General features: G+C 36.1%; 1 protein-coding gene across 1 annotated transcript; it reads right to left on the bottom strand.

The window, feature by feature from the left end:
- Window positions 1-5,442: 5,442 nt before the first annotated feature.
- On the bottom strand, window positions 5,443-9,648 carry LOC132271662 (protein phosphatase 2C 51-like). The gene is made up of 4 exons (XM_059773096.1): window positions 8,789-9,648; window positions 7,932-8,037; window positions 6,163-6,499; window positions 5,443-5,948 (listed from the first exon to the last, which is right to left on the bottom strand). Exons 1-4 carry the CDS (start codon window positions 9,536-9,538, stop codon window positions 5,936-5,938), a joined length of 1,206 nt encoding a protein of 401 aa, XP_059629079.1. The 5' UTR covers window positions 9,539-9,648; the 3' UTR covers window positions 5,443-5,935.
- Between the last annotated feature and the right edge of the window lie 710 nt (window positions 9,649-10,358).

The raw sequence follows: 10,358 nt of genomic DNA, 5'->3' as shown, positions 1-10,358 counted from the left end.
GCCGGCGAGCAAAAGAAGCTTAGCTCGCTCTCTCTCTCTCGGCGACAAGCACTCGTCCTCGCCGTCGCCGCCTTAAACCATGTTGCCACTTCTGTCGCCTGAAGTTTCCCACAGTCGTCGGCGGCACCACCACCACCATCACCCTATCATCACTGACCACCAACCACCAATCTCTCTATACACTTTCTCTCTCTTCTGCAACACACCACCCACCACCAAAAAAGCCTTAACTTTTGGAACCACCACCCACCACCACTACCACGACGGCCAACAGTTCCATCTACCCAATTGTCGGGATATAATTGTCTTTTAACTAATCTGATATTTTGAAATAAATGTTATTAAAAAAATAGGGGCAAAGTAGTCTTTTCACATGTTTTTAATGGAGGCTGTAACGGAAAATAAAAAATGGACCTAAGTGATAGTTATTTTCGAAAGATGTTTTAGACTGATATTTGGTCAAATTACTGGGGGTGTCAGTGAAATTATTTCTAAAATAAAATATTATTTTTGACTCTAGACAATTGTTAATTTTTATTTTATATTATCATTGCTTCTTATATAAATGTTCGAAGAGAGAAAGATGGAGAAATCATACAAACGTTTCAACACAAAGATACGAAAAAAAAAAGAAGAAAAAAAAGAAAAGAAAAGAAAAAAGTGATATACTCAGAAGATAAAAGATTAATACTTGCAATTTGGTTGAATGTCCTGTAACTTTTTGTCAATGGTAGCCCTGTGTATATTCAGAAGAGAGGGAAGATGAAAGACCTTTACCACGTCTAATAAAGAAGCTCGAGAAACGTGAAAAATGGAATGTGAAAGATTTTTTTGTTTATGCGAAAGATTTCTACCGTATTGAAATATGATGAAGGGTTTAATGGAAATATTACAAAAATATTTAATTTTATTGTGGAATGGACTGATCATTCTATAGGTTTAGTAATGGAATGAATTTTCATTCCAATAGAATAGTCATTCCATTCCATTTCTGCACACCAAATATAGCATCAATAAAAAAATGTGCTTCCACAATATTCATTTTCTTCATTTCCCGGGCTTGTTTAGTTCACATGTTCAGTAAGACAAATAAATAATTATACAAATTATTACTTTGGATAGCATGAGAAGAGATAAGGAAGAAACTATGAGCTTCTTTTTATTTTTTTCCCTTTTTATTTTTTTTATTTTTCAATTTCCGATTATATTTGAAACTTTGTAGTTTCTTATCTCATTTAAATGAGATAGAAAATAAAACTAAAATTACTTTCACTTTTTGCCCTTTTCTTTTATTAATCCTAAATCATGTGAACCAAATGAAACCAAAGAAGGAAAAGAAGATATGGATTAAATAAACTTCTGTCAAAGAGTTTGGTGAAGACTGAAGACTTTCTTGAAATCACTTGTTTCATCTGTGGCAGTTAGTTGTTGAAATAAAATTGCACTTTGTAAGAATTCAATATAAGATTTTTTTGGTAGCAATTGAAGTCCCTCCAGCTGCGTCATTGACTCATATGTGGCCCCTTCAATCGAAAGACTATGCGTTCATTTTTTTTTCCTAGAATATGACTTTTCAATGTTGGGCATCTAGAGGAAAATGAACAAAGTGCTACTGTATTTGGTTTGCCACTGAATTTTACGGTTGAGAACATTAAAAAATTGTATAATTAATTTTTTTTTAAAAATAAAAAATCTGAGGCGTTGTATCTATGTTAGTATATACCTATTTAATTTTTCATCCAAATCTAATATAGTGCACTTGTAACATTCTCTCTCACCCCATCTTGCAACATTCTCATTGTGGTTGGGCCACCTGTCTAGTCAGGATAGGGATCCGGACGCCTCAGGGTTGTACGCTTAACATGACATCGGACATAAATTAGGTTTGATTTTGATACCAATTATAACGGATAGAGTGCTTGTAAAGGAATTTACAGTATTATTTTAGAGGATAGAAGGAAATATGGAGGGATGGTTGGAGTTCCCTACGTTCGGCAGAGGAAAGGAAAGAAAAAAAGGGGCATTTTTTTTTTGTAACAGTAATTGATCAATGAATTATATTAATGGGAAAATGGGGGCATCACATTCTCATCTTCTTCTTTTTGCTTTTTCTTCTTTCTTGCCTACAACTTTGTTCTGACAACATTATAATAATTGAAGAACATTATAATAATTAACGGTTTTAGCTAAGTCGGTAGGCGACTAGTGCAGAATTAATTTAAATCATGTAAAATAAGAGTGAGAACAAAAGCGCATACACGTAGCGTGAGAGTAACACCCTAACTTAGTTCTTTAAATAATAATGAAGTGTTTCTTGTAAAGTTAAAAAGTAAAACAACAAATAAAATATAAATGATACCTCTTCCATTTTTCATCCTTCTAATATATATATATTTAAAGTATTAATACTAGCAATTTTTCTTTTTTAAAATTATATACCTATGAAATTTTAATATTACCCCTTAAAAAAAAAAAAAAAAATCACTTTTGTTCCCCCTCCCAATATCGCGAGTCCCTCTTTGATTATATCAAACTAAATTTTTTTTTTAAATATTTATTTATTTATTATTATTATTATTTTCAAAAAAGAAAAAACCTTCATACAAGTCTCCATTCTTGTTTTGGGGTGGGAAATACTTTTGGATAAAAGAAAGAACAATAATGCATTGGGTAATTATGAACATTAAGCACCCACTTAACCAAAAAGTTATGGGAATACATGTAAAGAACAAAGTTGAGGAAAGATGTGCAAATTAAAAAGAGACCACACATTAAGCACATGAAGGTTTCTGTAGCATGACCTTGACTGCTAAGCAAGTTCTAAAAAGAGGCCACTAGTTCCATACAACTTAGCTTTTCAAGACAAAGTAGGTTTTGAAATTCAATTCAAGCTTGTGATATGTTTTGGAATAACATCAATTATAAATGTAGGGTTGGTAAGCTTTAGTTGGTACTGATCATTACCTTTAATCAAAGTAGATGCCAACTGATGTTGGCCTCACAATGTGTTGATATTGACCAATACATGCACAGTAGTTTTGTCCTTAAAAAGGAAATATCAAATCCCATACCAACAAGCCAAACCCTAGCACCGCCGCCACCACCACAAATTAGAGGTGGGTGGAGAGATAATTATATCAAAGTTGAACTAAATTCATCTACGATGAGTAGCAATGATAGACAGACCAGCATTTCGATTGAATTGACAACATTACAATCACATGCTGCAATCAAATAGGATGCATGTGATTCACGTTGCCGACCCAACATTTCGGCTGAAATGTCAGAACTAATTAACAATCATTTAACATTTACAATTTGACGGGTAATCATGTGATTGTTGCTTCCCAACAAAATCTAATAGTTGAGACGAGCATTACATAAATTAACCCTTTTCCCGTATGGGTATTTGATATTAATGGAGGAATCGAACTCCAACGACGAATCCGTGTGTCTAAATGTAGGCCCTTCAATTTGATCCATATATATTAGTAACTTATTTCCCATAGTAAGCTTAATATAATCTAAGATTACTATGTTTGAGAGTACCAAATTAATCAACACTTTGAATTAAGGGCCTAACATGCTCGTTGCCTCGTTGGTCATACTTCCGAGTGAGTTAAATTCTGATATCATTTGTAACGACACAATTCCACTAAATGGTATGAGGCTTTTTGGAATAAAATTCAAGAGCAAAATTGTAAAGGCTCAGACTTAAAAGTAGACAATTTTATACCATGTGGTGGAGTAACCGAGTCCAATCCAAAACATTGATTCGATGTTCTAAACGCAACAAAAGTGCTAACCATGATTCGCCGTATAAGTCGATATGCGACATATGGGTCGATTCGTAATTCTTTTTCAAGGTTCGGATACCGTTACATATCTTTATGAATCGATCGATTCGACCAGTTTACATCAATATTCGTCTGAATTCGTCACACTGCGACCACAGACTAACTAGATTCAACCAAATATCACCCTAACCCATTGCAATCCCACCACACATACAAAAGGATAAAAGAAAAAAATGGAAAAGGACCAAGTGCCAGAAATAAATGACACCATATATTCACATGGACAGATTAGAAACAGATATTTCAGGGCCAGTGTGACAGATTTGTCTCTTGGGTGATACCCAAAATACCTAATAATTTCTTGCATAATAGACCACTCACTGTCAGTGGTATGGCAAGTTCCTATCACCAGACATAAAAGACACACTGATCCGAAGCACAAAATTTTTTTTTTTTTTTTAATTTTTGTTTCTATTATAGGTGAGGCCTTTTACTAGTTAGTCGTTTGAAAAAAATTCATTTTGGATCTGGATTTCAAAAGACTAGTGACTAGTCCTTTGTCTGTGTGTCAGTTGATGCACACCACAATTGAAGGGACCTGCTTTTAGGTGTGTCACATTCAGGTGGAAGGTCCTAGTCGTTCTATTATAACACGTGTTACCAAGGGCATTTTTTTATTTGCATTTGGTATATTTGAATAATGCTATTTAGACCGACATTTCCGAGTCTATGTTTTCAGTCAGAAGGTTTTAATCGGTGCGAGTTCTATCTATCACATTAAAGAAATAAAATTTTTTTTCACTAAACACAAAAATTTGAGAAATCAGTTTTAATCAGTTTAATACTTAATAGTAAAATTAATGAAGTGCACAAGTAGTATTGCAACTCGAATGTGTTGGACAATGTACAATTCAGGATTAACTTAACAAGTAAAATGTTCAAATCCAACTTGTTCTTAAATGTTTAAATTCAAGTTTACAACTGGAGGTGAAATTCTGAATTAGAAAGTCGGTTAATTCAGATTGCCTATATAGTTAATCTGTATATTAAAAATTTAATTTGATCTTGATTTAATTTTAATTGATTACTCCTAAGTATAATTTTTTTAACAAAACTTAGTACAGATTTCTAAAAAATTAAAAACAAATTATTAGAAAATTAATTATTCATAGTGTTAACATACAAAAATATTAATTAAGATTTGAACAAAGAAAGTTAAAACAAAAAATGTGATCATATATATAATATTTAAAGTATAAATATGTATAAAAATTGAATTAGAATTCAGGTTGAGATCAGGCCCACTAACCCGGCCCAATCCTAAGATTTTCAACCCAAAACCAACCCAACTCTAATTGTAAAAATACTTGTCCAGAGGTCATGAAAATGAGTTGACCCACCCAAATTACACCCCTATTGCAAACAATCCGAGCTGTCTCGGGCTTTCTCAGCTCAAGCTTGAACTTGAATTTCAAACTTACTTGATAAACAAACCCAGCCCAACCCATTTGAATTGCACAGAATGCACCACAAAGCATAATGCTAGATTGAAAAATGTAAAACCACAACTTGAACTGTGACTACTTGAAACTAATAATGGCAGATTCGACAAAGAAACATTTGTGAAGCTCATACACACTACCACTCAAGAAAGACTTCCTGCACTATTAATACTTCGTTATCTGTGCCATCAACCATGTCATTACTACAACCGGCACAATTAAATTTTTCTCCTACTACACGTGCATATGCCTATCTTCTGCAGGTACAAATGTGCAGGTGTGTAAGCACAAGAATGCTTGATCAAGAAAAGCAAACAAAGAAACAGATACAGAATATGAAGGGTAAGGAAGTAGAGCCAAAGACCCCCAATTGAAGACTTTCAGACTCCGATACAAAGCCCTCAACCATGCTGTTGCAAGTTGCATACCAATTAAGGAAATTTCCGCTCGGCCTTCTAAAGCATATAACAGCATCATATGAGTTGGTGTCATGTAAACTCCATCGAGCTCGAGCACACGAGAAGTAGACAGTAGACTCCAAGTTTGTTTGATGGATCCGAGGTGTGGAACATACCCCATCATCTCTGTTTATGCAATGAACTCCCATCAGCTTTTGCCCATGACAGATGCCATTGCCTAGCCTTTTGGCCTATCAAAGATCCAACAAAAAGAAGCCACTAATGGTTAGATACAAGTAGTTCGAAAGCGCACGGTAGAATCAGATCAATCAACTCTTTTCGCTATCCAAATTTCAAAAAACATTTTCCATGCATTCCTTTTCTGAGAAAACAATATTGACAAAGAGGTAAAACCATCAGTTGCTAAGAGAAACCGAACGAATTTTATTTTTTTGACTCCATTACATTGTTGTGCATCTACCAGGTTTCTTCAATTCTACCACTATGACACTGATGTTGTCATTGCTACCACGAGACACAGCCAATTTAGCTAGTGCTTGTGCTCCTTCGGCAGAAGGGCTTTTCCTAACAGTCGCACTGGATTCCCTTCTGCTAACAGTTTCTTGGGTTCTCCTCTTCATTTGGCCATTGAGACACCTCCTCACGACCTGGCATGCAACGTCATTAGAAACAACATCCCATAGGCCGTCACTAGCGAGTATCAAGAATTCATCTGCATCAGTTCTCTTGCAAACTCTAACTTCTGGCTCCGATATCACAAATGGTTTGAGACAGTCATCCCCTGTAATAAAGTTTGAAAACTTTGTAAGGTAACATTATAAAAAAAAAAAAAGAAAAAGAAGATTACAACCATCAAGATTGTGTTTTCAATTTTATTATTATTTTTTTGTTAGGTAAGCAACAAATCCACACAATAATCCCTTTCGGGACTCGAACTCTCACCTTGCATGTAAAACTTGAGAAGTTATAGCACACGGCTTAATGGGCCACTGGTTAGATTTATTTCTCACATAAATTGCTAAGCTCCGTTCGGTAGGAAGGAAAAAAAATTGAATAGAAGGGAGAGAAGAAAGGATGATTGAGATATCCTAAAAATTTTGTTTAGTTGGATGGAAGAGTAAAAAAAATTGATTATGAAAGTTGATGTAGTAATTTAAAACTTCTATAATAGGCTCACTTGTTTCTTATCTTTCGTCCATATTTGAGCGGATGAAAATTTGTAAAGTAGGAAGGATGACTCATCCTTCTTATTAACCTTTCTTTTCATATATCAGCTCTACCAAACTAAAGAAATTTGTTCCTTCCTTTCTTTCTATTTTTCTTCCACCCCTCTTCTTTCCTTCCTAACGAACATAATAACATAAATAGTGGATGAGATCAATGTTGTTTGCCATGCACAGCTGCGGGATGACTTATCACAATCCAACTATCTCCAACCTCAACTACTCGTAGAGTAACTATGCTGAGATCTTCGGTAAGCACAATACAAGAAACAATTGAGGTTGATGAGTTTAGGTTCAATTCAAGCTTATTGGTGGGTCAAGCTTATTGGTGGATGATGGGTTGAATATAGGGGTTGTGTTCTTCATCGCTAGTAATAAACTCAAATTGTCAATCAATACTAAAGTAGCCGACTTAATTTTGTCTACAGGAAAAATGTTCTGTAACAGTATGTAACAAGGGCACAGGTTACACGGATGCAAAATGCTTGAAATGATGTCCTATAGAAAATTTGGATATTTAACACCTCAGGACTCTGACATAGGTTTGAATTTAATATTCAAGGAATCAAACAAAACCAATCAAAAAGCCAATTCAACTTCACTAGCACAGACCATTCTATTACAGTATTTGTTTATGTTTCATCAACAACCGATTTAGAGTAGTTAGCATATCCGGAGAAACCAATCCAGAGATAAGAATCAATTGTGCCTTGGATTTTAATATCTATGAGAGACTTATCTGCATGCTGAGAATCATGGAATTGCTCAGAGTATATATTTCGAGGAAAATTTACGAATAAACAGACTATACATCCCCATTAATACATAGTGTTAATCTTAATGGATCACAACAAAAGCCATTCTGAACAACAAATTAGAGCCAGACATTCACAATTTATTTGCTATCGAATTCTGCAGAGTACTGAGATCAATCAGAGCTTCATAATTGTTAGGAAATGATACGAAAGAATATCATAATTTTCTACATACCTATAGATCTGGAAGTAGCAAGAACTCCTGAAACCCGTTGGCCATACCAATTTATTACCCTTCCACCAGCGGCTTCAATTCTCTCCAATTCATCAGGTCTGTCAGGCTGTGAACATAGAGGACGTCCACACGATAATCAATATAAGATATTAACATAACAGCATAAAATAATACGGAAGTAAAACCCCTCACAACCTATACAATGATCTTCCGATCAACGAGAGATCAGAGCAGCAAGATAAAGCATTCAATTCAATTTTAATTATCTTAATTCAATTCGAATCATAACCTAAGAAGCAAACTATTAAAATTTTCTATCAAACAACAAATATTCAATTTTTCGCCAAAATTCCTTACAATTTTCCCATGCAATTTGGAAGATACGTGAATAGTCAATTTTAATTTTTATTTATTGCCAAAAATGATCAAGCAATAAAAGAAATAGTAAATCACACCCACATAGAAACAACAAATTAATGTGGTTCAGCACTAGAACCAGAGTTTTGAGTTTTCACTATAAGCGAAAATGAGATGTACAAGTCTCAAACCCCAACTCCAATACACCCCATTTCAGTCTCTCTAATTTGGATTTTCAGAGTTCTCTATCAAACAAGAGAAACTAAGATCTGGGTCAAAAATCGAGTTACAAACGGCCACAACTCAACATCATGCAGCATTCTAACTCCAGACTTCAACTTGGTCAATGGAGATGGTTAACTTATTCAGGAACTCTGTAAGTTAACTCATACTATCGCTCTATATATATATATATATATATATATTCTGCTTATTGTTGCGCAAGAGGTTATATACACACATGCATATTTATAGAAACATCAAAACGGTCCAAAAAATACCTTATGATCAGTAGACATGGGAAGCGCAACACCTCCTCGAGACAGCACAGCCCTAGAGTCGCCGCAATTCGCAACCACCAGCTCCTCCTCTCCCACCACCGCCACCACCGCCGTTGAGCCACTCTCCGACCCAAACACCTCCTCGTCCATCTTCCCGAAACTCGCAATCATCACCTTCTCCCAATCCACCTCCATCGCGGACACAGCTTCTCCTCCTTCTATCTCCGCTAACACCAACTGGTGCAACCGGTCACGGCAACCGCGCGCGACGCCTGACCCTCCGTGGCCGTCGTACACACCGTAAAAGTCGTAATTTCTCGAATCCATGGTTAGAAATCCTAGCTCCGATCGCACAGCGTCCTCCATTTCTCTTCTTCCGCCAATTATAGATACTGATCCATTGGATACGCACGTGACTCTCCGCGAACTCTCTCGGTCACTGGAACTCGAAGCCCCGCCGGGAATAGCGTCACTCTCCGGCGAGTGATCCGACGAAGACGCCGACGAGGACGAGAACGATAATGACATCACCAACGCTTGCATCTCCAAAGGATCTCCTCTTTTTACCTCATCTGACTCAACACCTTCGTCGTGAAACCGTCTCTTCTCGAAACACCGATCGTCGCCGGGAACATTTCCCGGATCGCCGGCGACGGCGAAGTCTGGATTTGTCGAAGATTTCAGTCGCCGGACTTTGAATCTTCTCCGGCGAGCATTCATCGCTCTTCTCACACCGAGTTGCTTCGTCATGCCGGAATGTGACAACACAATATTAATCGCCGGAGACAAACTAGTCGTTGTTAAGTAGTGAAAAGAAAGCTGAACAGACTGAAACACATGGCATGACGAAGCAGTAAATATCAGGCGTTTAATATATTTAATGTGGACACGTGGAGGTTGAGCACGCGAAACAGCAGATTGAGTTTTTTGAGGGGGAAAACGTGTACGGCTGAGATTAGTTAGAGTCGACGCGTGGCACTGAGATAGTTGAAAAAATTATTTTGGTTTGGCGGAAGATAGTTAGAGTCGACGCGTGGCACCGAATCGCTGGATCTCTGTACGTGGCGTTTCGTGTGGTGAAAAACTATGTTTTTTCTTTGGGCTTTTGGTGGACAAGATTGTTGACTCATCAGATTTGGAGCGAAGATCGATGCGTACGTGTCTAACCAGCCGGGTTTGCGTATCGGACTTGGGGCCTCGTGTTTTATTACTTTTGTGATTTTATATAAAAATAATAAGATATGTTTTTTAATTAGTTTTGTGAGATATTTTTGAGGAAGCCATATCCAACTTCAGTTTTGTAACATCGAGATAAATAAGGATAAGTGTCTCTCTCTCTCTTCTCTTTTTATTTTTTATTTTATTTTTTTACGAGTATAGGAATTGGGCACTTTTCAACTAAATTAAAGTGTAATACCGAAATGAGGACAAGTTTTACAATGGAATTGATTTGTAAATAGAGAACTTTTGAACGACATTAACGAATTTCAAAATAACATTAAAAATAAAAAGTAAAAAATATCTCTCTAAATATGGGCTTGCCTCCCGGACTTGAACATTCCTGAGATTT

This window comes from Cornus florida, unplaced genomic scaffold (assembly GCF_030987335.1).
Source record: "Cornus florida cultivar Cherokee Brave unplaced genomic scaffold, ASM3098733v1 CherokeeBrave_3.0.0_Hap2_Chr08, whole genome shotgun sequence".
Classification (NCBI taxonomy): domain Eukaryota; kingdom Viridiplantae; phylum Streptophyta; class Magnoliopsida; order Cornales; family Cornaceae; genus Cornus; species Cornus florida.
Note: the sequence above shows the minus strand (reverse complement) of the source record. Positions and strands in the feature narration are given on the sequence as shown.

Bases quoted from the DNA above. Each gene is read 5' to 3' on its own strand.
- LOC132271662 (XM_059773096.1), bottom strand. From the start codon at position 9,538: ATGACGAAGCAACTCGGTGTGAGAAGAGCGATGAATGCTCGCCGGAGA. The intron at 8,038-8,788 runs GTATTTTTTGGA...CTATGTTCACAG, and splicing joins CCATGTCTACTGATCATAAG to CCTGACAGACCTGATGAATT. The intron at 6,500-7,931 runs GTATGTAGAAAA...ACTTTATTACAG, and splicing joins TGCTACTTCCAGATCTATAG to GGGATGACTGTCTCAAACCA.